The sequence below is a fragment of the Miniopterus natalensis genome, chromosome X, assembly GCF_054644295.1.
Source record: "Miniopterus natalensis isolate mMinNat1 chromosome X, mMinNat1.hap1, whole genome shotgun sequence".
Lineage (NCBI taxonomy): Eukaryota > Metazoa > Chordata > Mammalia > Chiroptera > Miniopteridae > Miniopterus > Miniopterus natalensis.
The window spans coordinates 42,775,293-42,798,883 of NC_142103.1; the positions used below are offsets into that span (position 1 = coordinate 42,775,293).

Here is a 23,591-nt window from a genome sequence, read left to right on the forward strand (position 1 = left end):
TCTTTTTGAGGCTGGTAACCCCATGTCTACACATTCAAAGTTCCTGTACTTCACCTCCTCTTTCTACTTATGTTGAAATGTTTAATACTATGTAATAATTACACTTGATTATAAGAGCTGTCTGCCTCTGTTTTTCTTCATTTTAAAATGTTAAGTTCAAGATAATGAGGCTTTTTAAATTAAATTTATTGGGATGACATTGGTTAATAAGATTACATAGATATCAAGTGTACATTTCTATGATATGATCTGAATACTGCATTATGTACCCACCACCCAAAGTCAAATAATCTTCCATCACCATATATTTGACCCCCTCCCTACCCCCCTTTCCCTCTGGTAACTATCATACTGTAAGACAATGAAACTTTTAAAAATAACTATTGCCCTACTTTATCAAATCTGTAAGTTTAAAAATTTTCTGAGGTGAATTTACTTAAAAGAAAGGATATTGTAGTTATATTTCACTACTAGTTCTCTGGATGTATATAATACATCTTTAAACTTTTTTCTCTGAGAGATGGTTATCAACTAGATTGAAAATTTAAAACAGATTAAAAATTGATCCTAGCCCAGCAAGCATGGCTCAGCGGTTGAGTATCGACCTATGATCCAGGAGACTGAGGTTCGATTCCTGGTCAGGGCACATCTCCAGGTTGCGGGCTCGATCCCCAGTAGGGGGTGTTCAGGAGGCAGCTGAAAAATTACTTTCTCTCATTATTGATATTTCTTTCCCTCTCTCTCTCCCTTCCTCTCTCTGAAATCAATGAAGACATATTTTTAAAAAAATTTTGATCCTTGACATTTGGGAAAGATATATATTGACATTTTCAAAAATCCAATATTAAAATATTGTTATAATTTTCTCCATAAAATATAAGTAGGAATTATTGGAAATTTTTAAGGATCACTTTCAATTCTTAGTGATAGTTTACATACTTTATTGTACTTTCTTATTTTTATTGTCTTTCTAAATATAAAATATCAAGGGGTTTATTATTATTGTTGATTCCTAAAGTTAGTTGTGTTGGGCTGAGTATTTTTCAAAAGCTTTTACATATATTCTAAATTTGACATGGCTAGTGATCAACCTTCAGAGATCTAAGGGTAAGTAGAATGAAGTAATTTTGAACCTGCTGTTTTGACAACAAAATGTAAAAACTTTATTATTAGCAAGTAATTAGAACAGATAAGCTTGATTCTCAGCAGATGGAGGTTTAGTTGTCCTAGTTTTTAGCAGTGTCAAAGCAGCCAAATTCAAATGACTGCATCAAAATTTTAAATATCATGATAGAAATCTGTAAACCAGACCTGGCGTTTGATAGGATAGATTTTATACATTGTTTTCCTTTCCTTCCTTTAAAGTTAGCACACTATGCTGCTGGAATCATTTCAGTGACTCTGAAGTGATATCCATCTTTGAGTTTTGATGGGATGAAAGGCATAAATTTATAAAGGTATAAATTTTCTCAGAAGAGTAGATGTTCAGATTGCTCAATTAATTAAAATTTCTCATTTTTATTTTGTTTAGGAAAATAGTGACTTTGTGAATGAAAGCTCAGCATGGCAAGAACAGATCCTTGAAAATGAAGAAGCCATTGCTCTTAGCAAGATGGACAGAACCATTCAACATGTGGAAGTGTTTTGTTATGCCAGGTATGAAAATTATTTATTTAGGATAAACTAAGTTAATGATTTCTTATACTTCTTCAGAAGAAGCCAACAATAAGGATTATATAGCATTAGTTGCTACACATCTAATAGATATGCTGGTTTGCCTTTTTAAAAATGTAACTTTCAGACCTGGAGAACATTATGCTAAGGGAAACAAGCCAGTCAGAGAAGGACAAGTACCCTATGATTTCACTCATATGTGGAATTGAATGAACAAACTGAACTGCCAAACAAAATAGAGACAGGCTCATAGATAGAGAGCAGGCAGGCAGCTCTGGTAAGGGGAGGGTCTTGAGGTGTGTGTGAAGGGATTGAGAGAAAAAAAAGAGAGACAACTCATGGACATGGACAACAGTGGGGCGATTGTGGCGGGGATAGGAGGGTGGGTGGAGGTGGAAGAGGGCATAGAGGGGATAAATGGTGATGGAAAAAATAAAATGAAATAAAATATAAAAAAAATGTAACTTTCAGTTTTCTCTGTTTAGAGAGTAATGATAATGACAATATCTTACATTAACGACTTATAGTTTACAAAGCTCTTTTAAATTCATTATCTTATTTGTTTCTCACAACTATCCTGTGCTAGGATAAGGCAGACAAAATACAGTATTAGCTGCATTTTTTTTTCATAGAATCCTCAGTAAAACTAAAATGGATTAATTGATTCCAAAGTTTCCTCTAGGCTTTAATATACTCTTTTTAGATGCTAGTTGAGAGGCTAACAGAGGAGGAATAGACCCTATCAGTAGGTGGAGAGCAGGCTTTGGCCTTTTAGTATAAGGGAAAATGGCTTTCATACTGGAGGATCCCTCAAGGGCATCATTGTATTATAGCAGAGTATAACAATGGATGGTCTTAATTATATTGCATTTTCTTTAGGTAAAAGTTAAATTATGTTCTCTCTCCTTCACTTGCAAGTGTAGGGGGATTTTAAATACATTTTAGAAAGGTGAATATTAAAAATGATTAGAATAAAATTTTTAACATTTTAAGAGATCAGCTTTGGTTTCCCAGAAAATTCCCTCATTTTCTAATTGAGGAAGTAAAGTTATCACTATGTTGTAATCCTTGACATTCTTGTGGACTATATCTCAAAATCTTTGTGAATCTCCTTTTGTAAATAATGAAAAATATAGTACAAGTTTCTGGCTTTTTGTCGTTGTTACAGTTTTTTAACATGCTTTATTGATGCTGTTATATTTTGTGGCTATAGGGCCTGTTGTGTGTGTGTGTGTGTGTGTGTGTGTGTGTGTGTGTACTGTATAATTTTAACACATATGTTGGTCTATGTGTCCATCACACAGTCAACTTACAGAACAGAACAGTTCCATCACCACAAAGATCCCTCCTGTTGCCATTTTATAACCACACCTCATCTCCTTCCTACCCTCTCCCCAATCCCTAACTCCTGGCAACCACTAATCTGCTTTCCAGCTCTATAATTTTGTTCTTTTGAGAATGTAAATGGAACTATACAAATGTAACCTTTTGCCTTTGGCATTTTCCACTCATCATACTTACCTGGAAATTCATCCATGTTGTTGCATGCATCAATAATTTGTTCCTTTTTATTGCTGAGTAATATTCCATGGTATGGATGTACCACAGTTTGTTTAATTATTTACCCATTGGAGAACATCTGGACTATTTCCAAATTTGTCTGTTACAAATAAAGCTGCCATGCACATTTGTTTACAGGATTCTGTGTAAACATAATTTTTTATTTCTCTGGGATAAGTGCCCAAGTTTATAATTGCTGGATCATATGGTAACTGCATGTTCAGTATTAAAAGAAACTGCCAAACTGTTTTCCAAAGGATATGTACCATTTTACATTTCCACCAGAAAAATGTTTGAGTGATTCATTTTCTTCACATCTTCACCGGCATTTGGTGTTGTCACTTTTTTATTTTAGCCATTTTGATAGGTGTGTAGTGATATCATTGTAGTTTAACCTCCCATTTGAGCCCTGACCAGGGATTTAATCCACAACCTAGGTATGTGCCATGATCAGAATTGAACCTGTGACCTTTTGGTGTAGGGGATGACCCTCCAACCAAATCAGCCACCAGGTTGGGGCAATGTTTATTATTTTAACCTAAAGGATATCCAATTGCTTTAGCACCATTCATTGAAAAGTCTGTTTCTCCTCCATTGAATTGCTTTTGCATCTTTGTCAAAAATCAGTTGGCTGTACTTGGATTGGTTTATTTCTGGGTTATCTATTCTGTTCCATTGATATGTGCAGGTGTTCCTCAAGTTACAATGGGGTTATATTCTGATAAACTCATCATAAGTTGAAAATATTGTAAGTTGAAAATTCATTTATTACACCTAACCTACTGAACATCCTAGCTTAGCCTAACCTAACTTAAATTTTCTCAGAACACAATATCCAAAAATTGCTGGGAACACAGTACACTGCAGAGTACCAGTTGTTTACCCTCATGATCATGTGACTGACTAGGAACTGTGGCTTGACACCACTGCCCAGCATCACGAGGAGTATCATATTGCATATTGCCAGCCTGGGAGAAGATCAAAATTCAAAATATAGTTTCTACTGAAGGCATATTGCTTTTGCATCTTCATAGTAAAAAATCATAAGTTGAGCCTCTGTATTCAGGACCATCTGTATGACATTTTCTACATCAATACTACACTGTCTTCAGTACTGCAGCCATATATTAGGATGGAGTATCAGGTAGAATGATTCCTTCAAATTTATTCTTCTTTGCAAGATTGTTTTAGCTATTCTAGAATTTTTGTCTTTCCATATAAATGTTTTAACAAGCTTGTCTATGTCTAAAAAATATTGCTGGAATTTTTATAGGAATTGCATTAAAACTATAGATCAGCTTGGGGAGAATTAACATCTTTAGTATTTTGAGTCTTGAGCTCCATCAACAAGGTATGTCTCTTCATTTATGGAGGTCACCTTTGATTTCCTTGTACAGAATTATATAGTTTTTTGTATACCAATTCTGTACATGTATTATTAATTGTATGCCTAAGTATTTAATTTCATTTGGAGCAATTGCATTTGTGAGTGGGTATTGCTTTTTTGATTTTCGATTTCACAAGTTGGTTATTGCTATTTAGAAACACAATTGTTATCCTGAAATCGTGCTGGACTGACTTATTAGCTCTGGGAATTTTTTTGGAGATTCCTTGAGGTTTTTACATAGTCATGTCTTCTGCAAAGAGAAACAGTTTTATGTCTTCCTTTCCATTGGCTTTTTATTTTTAGAGTCTATTTTCTATTGAGGGTCATGTGTTTTCTCTCCATAGTCATATACCACAAGTTAATTGTGTTTTCTACTTATCCTTAATGAGCATTTTATTTTTTTCCCAGAAAGGAAGTTATTATTACTTCCTGAGGACTTTGTAATTATACACTAATGCTAGGCAATCTTTTAGGGTCTTTCACTTGCTAATTATCTTGTTATTGCACACTACTATCTCATTATGTGCAAATCAAATTCAAAATCTGACCAAATGGCAAATTACTGTAAGTTCTAAACTTTAATGGTCATTCATGACAAGAGTTCAGTGAATTTAGTTGCATCAAGCAAATAGATAGAAGTCAAACTTCAATCCTTGATACACTATATATATATACAAAATTGTTTTAAACATTTAAAATATTTTAATACATTTCCAAAGTATCATGTAAAAATAGCTTTATAACTATATGCATGTTGAAATATTATGACTAGTCTTCTCATTTTAGACCAGATGAGTTATTTATAGAGTTGGTGTTTATTAGGTCAAAATCTATGGTTTTATTCTCACATATGCCACTTGATATTCCATCAAGAAACAATAAAGTATACATCATTTGGTCATAAACAATATTATAGTCATAACCATTAGCCTTTTAATTTTTAATCTCTTTCTGTCTTCATGAATTTTATTTTTATTTTGCATCTGTAGGTATAAAGTTAGATACAACATTGACTGTTTTTACAAATCATTTATAAATAAATATGCATATTTATCTGTCATGGAAAAATACTAAGGACAAGTTTTTGGAAAAAAAAAATGCCTTTAGCATTTAAATAATTAAAGATGGTTCACATGCCTAATAATTTTGTTTGGCTTTAGAAATGGTTTCATTTATTCTAAATGTTATTTAATATACTCACATAACCATTGAACCTCTCACTGTCTCCAAGTCTTTCTAAAATATATTAAGTATTTGATCAAGAATATTCAGAAAATCAATAACAACAAAGTTTAACAGCATTATCCATTCACAGTATAATTTTCATTACTTATTTTTCTATTTGTTATGTTTATTTGGCTTTAACTATTTTTATTTTGTTTATAGAGACATCAATATTATACATATTCATATACTACACAATCCAATCTATAAATTTTTACAATATCTTTTCTGATTTTTACAATTTGTATAGAAGAGTAATTCACTACAAAATTATATAAACATTTATTTGTAATCTCTTCCCATTTTAAAAATAATTTTTATTTATCAATTACAGTTCATATACAATAATATATAAGCTTCAGGTATACAATCCAGTGAGCAGACATGTATATAATTTCCAAGTGATCACCCTGATAAATCTAGTACCTGAAGCTATACATAATTATTACAATAATATTAACTATATTCCCCGAGCTGTACTTTACATTCCTGTGACTATTCTATCACTACTAATTTGTACTTCTTAATTCCTTCAACCTTTTCATCATCACCCCCAACTCCCCTCCTATCTGGCAACCATTAGTCTATTCTCTGGATCTATTAGTCTGTTTCTGTTCTGCTTGTTCATTTATTTTGTTTTTTAGAGTCCACATATCAGTGAAATCATATGGTATTTGTCTTTCTCTGTCTGACTTATTTTACTCAGCATAATATCCTCTAGGTCCATCCATGTTGTTGCAGACAGCAAGATCCCATTCTTTTTTATGACTGAGTCTTATGTTTCATTGTATATATGTACCACTTCTCTATCTCTTCATCTGCTGATGGAGGCTTATGTTTCTTCCACATCTTAGCTATTGTAAATAATACTGCAATGAATGTATAGATACATATGTCTTTTTGATTTAGTGTTTAAGGCTTCTTTGGGTAAATAGCCAGAAATGGAATTGCTAGGTCCTTCCTTGTCTCTTGTTATAGCCTATGTTTTAAAGTCCATTTTGTCTGGTATAAGTATTACTGCACATCTTTTTTGTTTGTTTCTATTTTTATGAAATATATTTTTCCATTCCTTTCCTTTCAGTCTGTGTTTGTCTTTTGATCTGAAGTGAGTCTCATGTAGACAGCATATGTAAGGGTCTTGTTTTCTTATCCATTCATTTGTTTAATTGGAGCATTTAATCCATTTGCATGTAAAGTAATTATTGATAGATATGTATTTATTGCCATCTTATTCATGTTTTTTATCGACTTTTTTCTTTTTCTTGTTAAAGAAGACCCTTTAACATTTCTTTTAATGCTGATTTGGTGGTAATAAACTCCTTTAGCTTTTTCTTGTCTGGGTACTTCTTTATCTTTCCTCTGTTCTAAATGATAGCCTTCCTGGGTAGAGTAATCTTGGTTGTAGGTCCTTGCATCACTGAATATTTCTTGCCAACCCCTTCTAGCCTGCAGAGTTTCTGTTGAGAAATCAGCTGGGAGTCTTATGGAAGCTCACTTGTAGGTAACTAACTGCTTTTCTTTTGCTGCTGTAAAGATTCTCTCTTTGTCTTTAACCTTTGGCATTTTAATTATAACGTGCCTTGGTGTAGGCCTCTTTGGGTTCATATTGTTTGGGACTGTGTGCACTTGGACTTAAATGTCTGTTTTCTTCACCAGGTTAAGGAAGTTTTTTTCATTTTTTAAAATAGGATTTCAATTCCCTTCTCTCTGTCTTCTCCTTCCGGTATCACTATGATGTGAATGTTGGCACACTTGTAGTTGTCCCAAAGGCTCCTTATACGATCCTCATTTTTTTAAATTCTTTTTTTTTTGCTGTTCTTATTGGATATTTTCTGCTTCTTTATATTCAAAATTGTTTATTTGACCCTCTTTGCTTCATTTACTCTACTTTTGATTCCCTGTGATGTATTCTTCATTTTTGTTATTATGTTTTTCATTTCTAACTGGTTCTTTTTTATGTTTTCTGTCTCCATTTTTATGTTTCATGTCTCTTTGTTCAAGTTCTAAGTTCATCTACTCTTCCCCTAAGTTTATTGAGCATCCTTATAACCAGTGTTTTGAACTCTGCATATGGTAGATTGTTTTTCTTCATCTTATTACGTTCTTTTTCTGTAGTTTTATTCTCTTTTTTCATTTGGGACATGTTTCTTGTCTTTTCATTTTGTCTGCCTCCCTGTGGTTGTTTCCATGTGTTAGGTAGAGCTGCCGTTTTCCAGTATTGGTGGAGTGGCCTGATGTAGTAGATTTCCTATGGGGCCCAGTGGTGTAGCCTCCCCAGTCACCCAAGCTGGGCACTCCTGCTGTGCCCCCAGTGTGGGCTGTGTGTACCCTTCTGTTGTCCTTGAGCCTGGATTGCTGTTGACACTTCATTGGGAGGGATTTACTCTTGGGTTGATGGGCTGTGAGGACTACTGTGACTGCTGCAGAGCAATTGCTGTGAAGGGGCTGGCCCCACAGAACAGGACTGGCTTCAGCAGGCTTCTAGTGTCTGCTGAATCCACCCCTTGACTGTGTTGCTCCTGGAGGTGGTTGGCTGATGCTCTGGCATGGTCTGAAACTGTCCACTGGGTGCTGCCTCTGGGGCCTCCCGGGAGGTGCAGGCCATGGTCAGCAGCTACCTGAGTCCTGCCCAGGGCCACTCAGCATGAGCTACTTAGAGATCTGTAGATGGCTGCTGCTTGTGCTTTGTATAGAGGTATCCAGGAGAGGCTAAGCTGTGAAACAAGGCTGGCTACTGCTAGTGCTGGGCCTGGGGCCATTTAAAAAGAGGTATGGTGCACACTGAGACCAGATGCTTCTTGTTTGGAGGTTGTGAAGCTTTGAGATATTTTAGGAAAGTCCACAGCATGGGCCAAGATAGGCCATTTGTATGGAAAAGCCACTGGAAATGGCTTTGATGGCCCTGCAAATTGGGTGGGCTGGGTGTCAGGGAATCACTAGTGTGGTGCAAACCTCAATAGCTAGGTTGATGGAGACTCAGATATGGCACTTGCTTGGGCTTGCAGCAGGAGGGCTTAGCAAAAGAACAGTGGTTCTACCATCACTTCTGTTTGGGAGAAAGCTGCCCCTTCAGCCCTTACCTTGAATCTAGACATTTCAGTTCCTTCCCATATACCCCTGGTGCCTTTCAAGGTTCTGCTGCAGTGCTGGAGCTCGGAGCTAGTGAGTCTAGTTAGTCTGTGTACAGACCCTTTAAGAGGAACCCTTGGGACTCCAGCAGCCCTCAGTCTCACTTAGCCAAAATGCCTGCTGATTTTTATGGCCAGGAGTTGTGTGGTCTTTTCCCAGCAATAGTACACTGAGCTGGGGGACCTGGTATGGGATTGGGGTCCCTTGTCCCTCAGTAGGGACCTCCACAGCCGAGTTAGCCCTCCTGATTGTTATCTGCCACACATGAGTGTTAGACCAGCCTGTTCATCATCTCTGCCCCTCCTTCCAGTCTTTATGTGGCTTCTTCTGTATATCCTTAGTTGTAGGATTTCTGTTCAGCTAGATTTCAAGTTCTCAGTGTTGTTTGTTCTGTAACTTTAGTTGTAATTTTGATGTAGTCATGGGTAGATGCAAGTACCACATTTACCTACTCTGCCATCTTTACTCAAAGCCCTATTTTTAATCTTTGATTACAAGGAGTACAGGGCAGGGAAGCAAGTAGATCAGTGCAAATCTGTCACCACTGCTTGTGTTACTGGTGAATCAAATTCCTTTCTTGCTCGTGGGAGTGGGAGTGAGGTTCTTGGGGTATCACTGAAATAAACATTTCAGAAACCTCCATGGGAGAATGAGATACGGAAAAAGGCTTTATATGTGTTAAGTTTCATTCCTCGGGTTCCAAAGTCCCCTGCCTCTTAAGCAAGTCCTGAAAGAGGTGCAGCTGGGGTTGGAGCAGAGCCAAAATCAAGGCCAGTGTCCAGAGCTTCCATTCCATGTTGCAGCCAGGTGTAGTTCAGCATCCAAACTAATTAAAGTCCATTAGTTCACTGTGTATAGCTCTACATGGCGATGAGCCATGTGGGCTCAGGGGAGCACAGCCCCCTGCAACTGGAGTCACAGGAACCCAGTGCACCAGAGAGAGAAGAGAGGGAGCTTCCTTTGTTTGGAAGTTTAAATATTCAGGTTTCCCCTGCTTGCAGTGGCCACATCCATTCTGGCCACTGACCTGCTCCCAGGTGTGATTGACAGACAACTGCCTTCCCACGTCACTCAGACCTTACTGGGCATGTGTCTAAACTGTGTTTCTTCAGCCCTTTTCCCCATTGATTAGCAGGGAATAGACTTAGTGTTAAATGCAGCTTTGTGGCAAAGTTGTATAAATGGCATGCCTATATTATCTGGTCTTCACTTCTTTCCTGTTAAATAATAATCAGATTTTTATAACAGCTTGTATTATTATCACTTGTAAACTATGTCAAAGTACATGGCAAGTCAGTAATACCCTACTCTAATGTAAGCACATATGATAGCACATTATTTTTTATTGTTGTTGACTTAATTTATTTTCAAAAATAATTCTGGTGTTCAACCTAATGGTTTTAGTGATCTTTTGAACCTTAAATTTAGTACTTTTGGTTATTGCAAAATTAAGGTAAATAATAAAATAGAAATTTAGTCCAGGTATCACAAACTCTCTAAAGAATTATCCACATTATTTTGTTATAGTACAGCTTTGTTATCCTGAATACTGCTTGAAATAAGTGGAATAATTTTTAGTTTGGTCCAGAAATACTTTTGCTATACATTGATTATTTTTCATTGAGAGAATTTGTAATTATGCTATTGAGTTATGGAAAAGAAGTGTAAAAGGTCTAGCATTTATTGGATATTATGTTTGTGGCAACTGCTGTAACCTGGTGCTTTACATATTGTATTTAATTCAATTTAATTTAATCTGTGCCACGGCAGTGCACATGAGTTGTCACTATATTTTACTTACAGTTAACCTGAAGGTTGCAGGGAGGCATAGGTAGAAGAGCCAGACTTCATTCCATGTCTGTCTAACTCAAAAACTTGTGTTGTTTCCATTGTATCATGTTGTATTTCATGCAACAGATAAATACATGTGTGCACATCAAGGGAGCTTTTCCACCAAGTGAATAAACTGTTTTATTTAAAGATTAGAACCTAAAATGGATTTCCTTTTTCAAATCCCTAGAATACTACTTAGTACTGTAAAGTAGTCATATGTATGATGTGGAATTAAAGTGCTTACCTCCCAGTGTTAGGAAAATAAGGGATGAATCCAGTATCTTTTAGTTGTTGTGACTGTGTATGCCACAGGATGTTTTTGTTGCTTATATGGGAGAGCAGAAAGCATCTACTATTTCTGCTTCTAAACGTTTAACAGGCTATGAAAAGGCGTAATACATTAATTCACACTTAAGTCGCACAAACTCAGACAATTCTTAGGTAAAAAATTGTTGCCTGTTAATTGCATAATGCCATGTAGTTTGTTTAGTAAGAAGAGATTTTATCTTTCTGAAACAGTGACAAGAACTTGTGCCTTTTCTGCCCTGTTCTTTGCATAATATTGAACATTGTTTTCCTTTTTCTGGCATAAATAATGCTAAAGCAGTATGAACACTTGAGCCTTAGATGAGCAGATGAACCAACTCTAGTGCATCGATTCCAAAATAAACATATTATTCTAATAGTAATTTAAAATTTTATATTTTTTTCCATCAGACAAAGCTATTATTTAATACTGTGTGCAGATAAGTTTGTTTTAGGCTGCAAGTGACACATACCCAACTAAAAGTGGTTTAAACAAGTAGATGGATAGGTGGGTAGGAGAGTTGGCACATGAGCAGGTGAGTATGTCAGTAGTTCGGTCATTGGAGAATTTGTTAATTGAACATCGTAATCACATTGGAATTCTGGGATACATGCTCTGCATTTCTCTTAGTTTTCTGTCCAGAGTTATAGGATGGTTGCCATGATTCCAAATATGTTTTCACACAAAAAAATCTCTAAAAATAGAAAGAAGTGGGAGAGTTTTTCTTAACATGTGTGTGCATTTTTTGCTATTATTATACTAGAGAATTTTTACCAAGAGTCCCCACCAGACTCTTCCTTGTGTCTGTGACTAAAACTACAAAACCTGATCACTCCAAAAGCAATGCCTAGCAAAGGTTAGTAAAATTACCATAATTGTTTTTGATCAGCCATGATCTATCCCCTAGTTCTGGGCACCTTCTACCTGATATTGGAACAAAATTCCAGCTCTTGTGTCAGGGAGGTAGAGGGCAATTAATGGTTGCTGATTAGGCAGCCAACTACCTGCTCTATACCCCACCTTATGAAATTTTGTTCTTGGAGAAGGTGACAGGAGGTTGATATTTCTGCTATATTCTACAGTATGAGTTAACATTTTAAGTTGGTAATAAATAGTGAAATATAGCTACCAATATATTATGTTGTAGCAATTCAAAATTGATTATAGTGGTGTTTTATATTACTATTTTCTGGAACAACAACTTTTGGATAGTGCAATTTTTGTAACTCTTATGAGTAATCATAAACATTTATTTGCAGGAATAAACAGCTGGGTAGCGGTATAACGTATAATATGTAAGTCAGAAATGAATGGCCTTACAACAAAGTGCATACATCAGAGTAAAGGAATACTCTTTATTCAGCAAGCTGTACTGGGGAGAAAAGGTGCAAATGACTGAAAAATAAATAGTGAACACCTGTGCTGGATAAATTAACCAGCTGGCTGGTAATTTTTCATTTGACTCATCTAAAAGGCTGACTGTTACAAGGCATTAATAAGACACATTCACTTTGAGGTGTTCTTTTGTTACTACCATTAATTGATAAGCAATACTAGATAATATCAGAATTTATACTCCCCCAAATTATCAAGGTTATATATAATTTTTGGCAATTAGTAAAACATGCATTATACAAAGCAGTATTCAGCAGTTGCAGTTAAGTAAAATTATTTCAAAAATATTGTTGTATTGTAAATGCCCTTTGAAATTCAAATTAGCAATATAAATAATGTTAAAATTTCATTTGTGAAATCTATTTTATTGAACATTTTTATATAAACTAATGAGGCAGATTTTTTCCTTTATATGTTAAAATTATAGTACCATTAGAACTCAAAGATTCCTTTGAGAGCACATAATCCAGTGGCATTCATTTTCAACTGGCAAATGTGTTTTTATACTTTTTAGATATTTTAAATTGATAAAATTGAGTTGTTATTTTGTTCTGAAGTTTGCTTCAAAAGGTTGAATTATTTTGTGTTAAGAAAATTTTTTACCACAATATAAAGTTTTAAATTTGAGGAAAGATAAATGAAGAACAGAATTTTGCTTACTTAGGAATGGTGTGAAGTTTAAGTTTTGGAATTTTCTGGTGTCTTTATAACTTCTAGGTAGATATTAAATTCAATTTTGGAAGAATTTTTATACTATTGTGACTTTTTTAAATGGAAAGTAAGGACACTACTGTGTTTTTAATGCATATGTTTTACATAGTGCTAGAGATTTTACCAAATTATGATGCTGAGAACAGTAAAACTTAATAGCTTATGGATGTCAAACAAATTCACAAAAAACAATTTCTTTCCTTACACTTATACCTTTATTTAAGTATTTTGACTTATATATTCCAGATTGGTTAGTGCATTTTATTCATTGTGCAAAGTCTCCTTTCTCAGAATACAGTAGAGAGCCACTGACTAGATCAATTGCTGTGCTCAATTTTCATGGTGTCATCATCATGGTCTGTAATAAGAGAAGTTGCCATATTCTGTCTTATCTGTGAAGTGTAATTAATTATGTTATTATTTCTCAGTTTAATCTTTAGGCATGGGGCTTTTGCTGAAAGTTGTTACTTTAGATCCTTCATGGAACACACTTTGGTTCATTAGTTTTCAAAATAATAAAAGTGAATACAGAGCATGAAAAATTTTGTAGAAAATATACAAATAGCATTTCATATGATCCTCCTGCATTTTTTAAAAATATATCTTTATTGATTTCAGAGAGAGGAAGGGAGAGAGAGAGAGACAGAAACATCAATCATGAGAGAGTCATTGATTGGCTGCAGCCCGAAACCCGGGCATGTGCCCTGACCGGGAATCGAACCTCGATCTCCTGGATCCTAGGTCGACGCTCAACCGCTGAGCCACGTGTGGCTGGGCGATCCTCCTGCATTTTGAATGTCACTAATATCAATGGTGCTGTTGTGTGGTTATGTGGCCAAAGAGCTTTCAACATGTGTTCTCAGAAAACCTAGGTGCATGTATTTTGAGTTGCCTGTTAACGGTGAGGAGTTTAACAATATCTTATATTTGATTAATTTCATGTTAGTACAACCTTTTAGAGTTTATAAATTACTTCTCATATATGGTAGCTCATTATCTTATGACAGCCTCATGAAAAGTAAGGAAGATGGAATGACCTCCATTTTATAGGTGGGGAATCTGAGAGATTCCTAGTTGCCTAATATCTGAAAAATAATGCATCTAGGACTAGAGCTTTCCTGACAATAGTTTCCTAGATCTGAAAAGTATGGTCATAATATTAATAATGTCAAGTCCTTTTTTTCATTATATTTAATTAAAATTACTAGATTGTAACATTAAAAATAGCATGGAATTTTATTTCTTGACATTTAAAATATTATTTTCTCCCACTTAACCCTTTTTTTATTGCAGTGTTTATTGTGTTAATTTTAATAATGCCCTTTTTTTTTCACTGCACAATTTATTTACAATTTATTGATTTTTCCTGGCCTAATTTTTTGTGTTTCCTACAAATAAATTTGTTTCTCACACACACACACACACACACACACACACACACACACACACACACACACACTGCCATCCCTTGCTTGTTTATTAGATACCATGGTTATAAAACAGTGCAATAAGAGATGCTAGGTTCTTCCCTTGAGAATTAAAGTATGATTCAGAAGATAAAGCATATCCTGGACAACCAAATGACTTAAAAAGGAACTGATAAATGAACACAAGGTAAACTTCATGTGTGTATTATGGAGGCATGGAGTAATAGAATGATGAGTGTGCTTGGGTTAGGGACAACTTCTTCAAAGTGAAACTTAAACTTTTTCTTAGAGTGGGTGACTTGTTGAAGTACATCATTGTTTGGGGATGGGGGAATTATGTTATGAGGAGTGGAAAGAATAACCCAGAATAAACAAATGATATGGACCAAAACATGGAGATTAGAGTTGATAAATTAAGAATTAGAGATGCCATGTTGGAAAGTAGGTGAGATGAGACCGGAAGATAGTAGGTAAAGAATGTGATTTGGTTTAGAGACAGGAACAGGAAGATTTTTATGCAGTAGAGTTTAGATGTTTAAAAAAAATTTCCATCATTATTTTATTTTTTTATTAAATTTATTGTGGTGATATTCGTTAATAAGATTATATAGGTTTTAAGTGTACATTTCTGTGATGCATAATCTGTATATTGCATTATGTACCCACCACCCACAGTCAAATCATCTTCCGTCACCATATATGTGGCCCCTTGTACCCTTTACTGCCCTCCTTCCCCCTTCCCTCTGGCAACCACCACACTGCTGTCTGTGTCCATGAGTTTCAGTTTATATCCCCACATATGAGTGAAATCATATGGTTCTTAGCTTTTTCTGACTGACTTATTTCACTGGCATAATATTCTCCAGGTCCATCCATGTTGTCAAGTGGCAATATTTCATCTTTTCTTATGGCTGAGTAGCATTCCATTGTGTATATGTAGCACATCTTTACCCAGTCATCTACTGAAGGACATTTCAGTTGTTTCCATGTCTGGACACTGAATAATGCTGCAGTGAACATAGGAGTACATATATTTATAAATAAATGTTTTCCGTTTTTTAGGTAGATACCCAGAAGAGGGGTTGCTGGGCCATATGGTAACTCTGTTTTTAATTTCGTGAGCAGCTGTTTTCTCTGGTGGCTGTACCTGGTTACATGCCCACCAGCAGTGAATGAGGGTTCCTTTTTCTCCACAACCTCTCCAACACTTGTTATTTCTTGTCGTGTTGATAATGGCCATTCTAACAGGTGTGAGCCGTTGTTAGTTCTTGAGCACTATTTTGATTTGTTTAGAAAAAAGCAGTTCCCCTGCCTGCTTTAAAAGAGAAAAAACTGGACAAGGACAACAGTGTGGTGCTTGCTGGGGGGAGGAGGGGCGGTAAGATAGAAGAGGGTATCGGGGAGAAAAGGTGATGGACGGAGACTTGCCTTGGGGTGGTAAACACACAATACAGTGTACAGATGATGTTATAGAATTGTTATAGAATTGTACATCTGAAACATGTATAATTTTGTTGACCAGTGTCACCCCAATAAATTCAATAAAAAGGAAAATTAAAAAAAATAAAAGGCAAAAAAATTATCAAAACTGTACATGTGACACTGTCTGCTAAACCCTGAAATATTTGTGTGTTTTTCAAATTTTAATTATGTTTCATACTGTATTGAAACCTGAGCAGATGAATATTTAATGTGTGGGTCACAGAAGGCAAAACATACAGTGAACTTGAACTTGATAAGATTCAATGGGGTAAGGAAATAAAAATTGTCATTAAAAGTTAAAATATAAAATTGCGACCAAGTACAATTATCAGAAATGTGGTGTTGACTATTATTATAATTTCTCATTAGTCAGGATTTCCATGAAAGTGTCGAAGAAGTTGGTGCACTGCAGAAAAATCACGCTTCAGTGTCATCTGCAAACTCCACAGAAGCGGAAAATTCTGCCTGCCTGCCTACAGAAGATAAGTCATTAAGCACTGTGAGCAGTGAAGTGCCCACAGAACAAACCCCAAGCCGTGATGCTGGGAGTGCCCTCGAAGTGAATGATGTTGAAGTGACAGGGGAGAAAGGAAACCATTGTGATGATAAAACTTGTGTGCCGTCAACTTCAGAAGAGGGAACAAGTGAAAATGTGCCTGTAGCAGAAGACATCACAGAACAACCAAAGAAAAATAGGATTACTTACTCCCAAATTGTTAAACAAGGCAGGAAATTTAATATCGATTTGGTATCAAAAGTAAGTACTAATTTAACCCATCTTGTCATAGAACAATACTAACTTTCAGTTGATTGAAAATAGCATCTTGGCCAATGAACACAATTTTTATAATTTTTTTTCTGTGAAGTGTAGAACATTTGTTTTATAAAAATGTAATATCAGCAGTTTTTACACTCTTTAAATACAGGTTAAACAAATTAAAAATGCTTGGTACTGTATTGCAAAGATACTTTCGTACTAGAGCACAAATCTACCCTAATATTCTCCTACTGCATGGATTTGAAGTCTATCAAGAGAAAAATTCTAATGATCCTAATTACAGATTTATGTTATTTATAGTCAGTCTATTAAGTGAACTTTTTTTTAGCCTGTATATATATAGTAACTGTTTTAACATCGTTGTGATAATGAACATTCTGAAAAAAAACAACAATGCATTTTTGAAAATTATTTGTTCAGGTGTGAGGACTTTAGAGGATTATTTAATTGTAGTGGGGTCAGGGAGGCTGGGAAGAATGCTATTGTCTTTGGTTATGTTTCCATCCTTAACTCTAATGTTACGTCAGTGTCTGAGTCTTAGGAGGGTACAGTGTTGCACTGGGTTTATAGAAAGCAAGGCCAATTGAGTACAAAAGAATAGAAAACCAGTAAGATAAAGGATAATGACCTTAAAGAGTTACGCTATAAGGCTGAGTGAAAATATAAAGAAACAGAGACCAAGTCCCATAAGTTGAGGACAAACAATGAGACATTGAAAAGAAGTAGAAGTAGAAGTAGGAGAGGGTAGTGAATAACTTCAATCTACCCGCAAACCTAGGCTTTTCAAGTTAATGTGCTCTCTTCAAGTTCCAAGTTATAGAATAACGAGAGGAACTAATTGCATGCTCCTTACATTTTATCGATACAATCCCATACCCTCATGCTGCTACTCTCTTTGAACTGGATGCCTAAAGATCCGAGCACCTCTTTACTATCCGCTGTTTCTTTCGCATAGCCCCGTGTCTGATTCTGTTCTGGTGGGAGTTAGCTACTGCCTTGCTCCTACTTTGTATTTCTGTACTTTCTCTTTCTCCATCTTCTTTCCATGTTACCTTTGCTATTGATTTGTGGGTGGAAGTTTAATCATAGCTCACTAATAGACCTCCTGTTTTCATGAGCAGGAATTAGTTTTAAGAAACACAAACAAAAAACCCTTTCGGACAGCATGGTGGGACCTGGAGAGTATTATGCTAAATGAAATAAGCCAGTCAGAGAAAGACAAGTATCGCATGATCTCACTTAGATGTGGTATCTAATGAGCAAAATAAACTGATGAACAAAAGAGATCCAGAGACATTGAATCATGCAACAGACTGACGTATTTCAGAGAGAAGGGAGAGGGCAGGAGGGAGGAGATTAACCAAAGAACTTACGTGCATATGTGCATAACCCATGGACATAGACAATAGTGAGTTGAGGGCCTGGAGGACATGGGAGCAGGTTGGAGAGGGTCAATGGGAGGAAAAGGGGGACATCTGTAATATTTTCAACAATAAAGATAAATTAAAAAATAAATAAACTCTAGAAATCTCAAAAAACAACAAAATAAACAACTGGATGTCAAGTAACAAATATGTTTCGTTCCGAAAATTACGTTTTGAATTAGACTTGGAATATGGAATGCCTTACTTAAATAAACAATGAAATAAATAATGGTTAAGCATCAAGGCTAGTTCACAAAAGCCTCTACAACCTTTAGGGTAACTGAAATACAGTATAAATCTTGCAAAGGAAAATGGTAGAAGACATTGGTTTTTCATTTTTGGAATTAGTGTAGGAAACTATTTAGTTCTATAAGAAAATGAATGATGGTTAGAGTGGAGAGGGAGATAATTTATTAGATGCTAAGATATTTCAGGAGACTGAAGAAGATTTCTGGGTATTTTCATGAGTTTGAATGGTTTATAATAATGGTTCTCTTAGGGAAAATTAAAAACAAACATCTTGAGAGGTATCAAGGCAATTGTACTTTGTTCTGCATAGTTTCATGGGTTCATTTAAATAACCAGTAATAATTTACTGTACTCATCCTACAAAAGCAGGAGTAGCTAAAGAATGTACAGCCATAGCAATACAAGAGGCTTATTATCATTTTTTAATGTTAGTTATTTAGAGAACATTTATTGAGTACCTATTGTGTGGGAAGCATTGTATTGTATGATATTGGGCCAATCAGTCACTTCTTGGAAATTTTATCTGTTCCAAAGTTTCAGTTATTATATCTAAGCTTAGAATGATTGCCAAAAATACCTTCCACAAGCCCTACTTTTTCCTAAAGTTCAGTTTTATATCTCCAAACTACTTGACATTTGTACATGCATTCTGTCTCATGTGGTGCTTTGGTTTACAAAACACGTCTATGTATGCAGCCTATTAAAAAGTGATCTTAAAGCTCAGGGTAGGCTAGCTAAACAAAATACTTTATAGTGTTATACTGCTTAGACTAATAGACAAGATTATCAAAGATGAAGTTCTTACAATTAAAACTCAATTCTAAAAATGTCCATAACCTTACTAATTATGGAAGCAGCAGGCCATGTGAAGCAAAAATGATTAATTATTAAATCTAGTTCTCATTATTTTAATCAAATTGAAGTATTCTTTAGCCTCTCTCTCACCACTGTGAAATTGCTGTGGTAGATTAGAGAGTGGTGAAAAAGAGGCTTAAGTTTAAATATGGTAACATATTCATTATTTCTAAGCTTCAGACAAAAGTTTAGAATAGCTTTAATTGAAATGTATTTTCACTTGACTGATATCTTAAATGCATTATTTTAAAAGCTGGCATTAAATCTTAAGCTTTATTAGCTCTCATTAAGTGTACATGCATTTTATGTTTGATATATTAATATTTGTGAAATTATTATGACTACTGAGGGAACACTGAATCTCAAGTATTTTTAAACACATGAGTTATTTGAAGCATCTTTTTAATTATAATTATTGAATTAAGACTTTGCAGTATATTCTCAAAAACATGGGCTTATATCAGTTGTGTAGTATATTAGGCTGAAAGTAATGGAGTAATATGCCATAATTTGGTCAGTGAAATCGGATTAGTTTAAAAAAACGCAAATGCCAATTTTTCTTGTTCTGCATAATGCTGGACTAATGGTTAGTTTATATAAATTCACCTAACTGATAATTAACAGAAATTCTTTGCTGGCCTCATGGATACTCAGTCTAATTGTTTAGATTGATTTTGAAATTCCCTTTTTCTTTGAGGTAAAGCTAATTTTTAAATTTTTCTTTTCCTTATTACAGATGTAACATTTAAATTTTTAACATTTAATTGAGTTATAGTCACTTAAGAGTATCTCAATATAGAAAGTAGCCAGATCTGTTGCATTTAACCATATGGTTAAATTTAAAACATGCTAGTTAATACTATTGAAATTGTTTTTATTTCTCTGATATTGGTTATGAAAGATGTTGAAAGATGAAATCAATCCTTCATATGTATGCTGGCAGTAACTATCATCCTCCCTTTCTGAGAAAGACATATCTCAGATAAATCTAGACTGTTGGGATTACAGAGGGACCTTATAATTTGACTCTTTCCATAGAAATGCATAACCAATCTTTTTCTTTTTTCATTAATGAAGAGATCCAGTGAGCTAGTTTCTTAATAACCACCTGGCCTTATAAGGCTACAGTTCCTTATCCAAAACCCTTGGGGCCTGTTCTGTTATTCAGATTTAAAAATATGTATTTTAGATTAAGCAAAAAACAAAACCAAAAACCCCTACACAAAACCTAATGAACACAGACAACAGTATGTTGATTGCCGGAGGAAAAGGGGGTTGGAGGGAGGTAAAAGAGTGTAAAGGGGAAATGAATGGTGATGAAAGGACTCTTGACTTTGGATGGTGAAGACACAATACAATGTACAGATAATGTATTATAGAGTTGTACACTTAAAACCTATATAATTTTATTAACCAATGTCACCCCAATACATTTAATGAAAATATGTATTTTAGAAAGTAATATAATACATGTGCTGATATGCTATATATGATGTAACATTTTTAGCAGAGTCTGAGGAGGCAGTCTTTAATTAAACATATTAATATTTCTGTTGTCAGATATATGAACATTCACATTAAGTGGGAGAAAGGCAGAAAGAAGAGCCTTATACCCATTTGGATCAGGTTTTGTTGCCAAACCAGTTATGAAAAAACTTTGGATTCCTGAGTTTTTTGTATTTTGAATTTCAAATAATCAATTGTGAGCCTATAATATGTTATGTATTAAAACATTAATAGGTATAATGCTTTTTACAATTATTTTAAAATATAATAAAATTATATAACTTTATTTGGTAGTTATCAATTTTTCCACTATTTCACCTTTTATTTCATCATCTAAAATATTTTCTTTGTATAGCTGCTGTATTCTCGAGGATTGCTAATTGATCTTCTAATCAAATCTAATGTCAGTCGCTATGCAGAGTTCAAAAATATTACCAGGATTCTTGCATTTCGAGAAGGAAGAGTGGAACAGGTACTATGCTGATCAAGTATTGTAACTGGATATGAGCTTAAGTTATTATGGTTTGCTTTGGAAGGATAAGCAAAATAAGATTATTTTCCTAGTAAAGGAGAAAATCCCAGTCCTGCATGATGATTTACAAATGTAAATAGTAAAAAATTGCTCAATTCAAATGTGTTCATTTTATCAGGAGTTCTTCTGCAGCTTGATCTTGGTGTTGAGAAAGTGATAATTTTGGGAAGCATTGCTGGATTTGAGCTGCCATTTGTTCCCAGTTAGGGCTGACATGCCACTGGCCTTTTAATGGCATAAGGAGCAGCTTGGGAGATTAAGTAAGAGGGCTTACAGTTTAATTAGCTCTGAAGTCAACAGAGATGCTATTAGAACTGATGGAAGGTAATGTGACACAGCCTGACTAGAATGGAAATAATAATCTTGTTATACTTAAAGGAAAAAATATATTTTGGAATCCTTGTTTATCACTAGGAAGTAGTTTTTTAAATTAAAATCATGTGTTTCAGGTTCCTTGTTCAAGAGCAGATGTCTTTAATAGCAAACAACTTACTATGGTAGAAAAGCGAATGCTAATGAAGTTTCTTACATTTTGTATGGAGTATGAGGAACATCTTGATGAATATAAAGGTATCGTTTTTCATTAAATTTTGTTACCTAATTATTTGAGCTTTCTTATTATTTTAATATGCTTGCTTTAATGTGAGCCACTTATTACTCTTTTAAAATACATTCTTACTGTGCACTATCTACTAGGTTAGCCATTAGCAACATGTAGCTATTTAAACTTTAATTAAAATTAAATAAAATGTAAAATTCAATTCCTCAGTCACGCTAGCGACATTTCAAGTGTTCAGTAGCCACATGTGGCTAGTAGCTATTGTGTCTACAGTGCTGCTATAGAATATATATTTTTTTAATTTACCATCTTAACCATTTTATTTTATTTTATTTTTTTAAATATATCTTTATTGATTTCGGAGAGAGGAAAGGAGAGCGAGAGAGAGAAATAGAAACATCAATGATGAGAGAGTCACTGATTGAGCCCGCAACCCGGGCATGTGCCCTGACCAGAAATCGAACCCCGATCGCCTGGATCCTAGGTCGACGCTCAACCGCTGAGCCATGCCCGGCCGGGCTAGAATATTTTTATTATTGAAGAAATGCTGAGCTGTGTGTTAATTTTTATTCTCATTAATTAAATATTTTTGTCAACTGGTTCTTTGTAGATGATACAGTTGCCCCCGTTATTCACAAAGGATGTTCCAAGAGCCTCAGTGGATTCCTGAAACTGCAGATAGTAGCAAACACTATGTACACTAGGTTTTTTCCTATACATATATACACTTTATGGCTTCTCTTTGACATTACAAATTGCCAGCATCACTACTCTTTCTCTTTGGGGCCGTTATTAAATATAATAAGAGTTACTTGAACACAAGCACGGCAATACTGAGACATTTGATCTGATACCTGAGATGGCTACTAAGTGAATAACTCACAGCTTATGCAGTGTGAACATGCTGGACCAAGGGGCTGATTCCTGTCCAGGGTGGAATGGGGGGCGCAGATCAGGACAGTACAAGATTTCATCATGCTCCTGAGAACTGTGTGCAATGTAAAATTTATGAATTGCTTATTTTTGGAATTTTCCATTTAATATTTTCCGAGTGCTGTTGATTGTGGGTAACTGAAACCATGGAAAATGGACCCATGGATAAGGGAGAAACTACCGTATTCTTTTGCATTGTTCCATTAATTTTTTTCATCAGTAATAAAATATTATAGTTTTTCATTTTTACAGGATTACTTGTGCTTGGAATATTGAATTATTTATTTTGATTGATTTTTAAAAAAAGTCTAGGTGGTATGGTGGAAACCACTGTATTAGAAGACGTGGTTTCTAGTCTTGGCTTTGATCTATTTCACTGTGTGATCTGGGGCCAGTTACTTCACTGTTGAAAATTGAATATACCACTTCAGTAACATAGCTTTATACTTTAAGGGCATTGGAGTGTAAATGTTATCCAAAATAAGAACATACTGTTGCCAATTCATCTATAAAGTTACAATGAGAACTATAGCAGTTGTTTTTTTTACTAGATGTGCAGATGATGTGTTGAGTTGTACACTTGAAATTTGTATGGTTTTGTGAACCGATGTCACCTCAAATTCAAT

The 23,591-nt window shown here is 34.9% G+C and overlaps 1 protein-coding gene across 1 annotated transcript in view; it reads left to right on the forward strand.

The window, feature by feature from the left end:
• The window catches only part of CHM (CHM Rab escort protein), a 218,496-nt gene that overhangs the window by 72,504 nt on the left and 122,401 nt on the right, over positions 1-23,591 (forward strand). The window contains exons 4-7 of the mRNA XM_016213295.2: positions 1,532-1,656; positions 16,499-16,886; positions 21,297-21,413; positions 21,923-22,043. Of these exons, the coding sequence (XP_016068781.2) occupies positions 1,532-1,656; positions 16,499-16,886; positions 21,297-21,413; positions 21,923-22,043 (751 nt within the window). The remainder of the gene's footprint in view (positions 1-1,531; positions 1,657-16,498; positions 16,887-21,296; positions 21,414-21,922; positions 22,044-23,591) is intronic.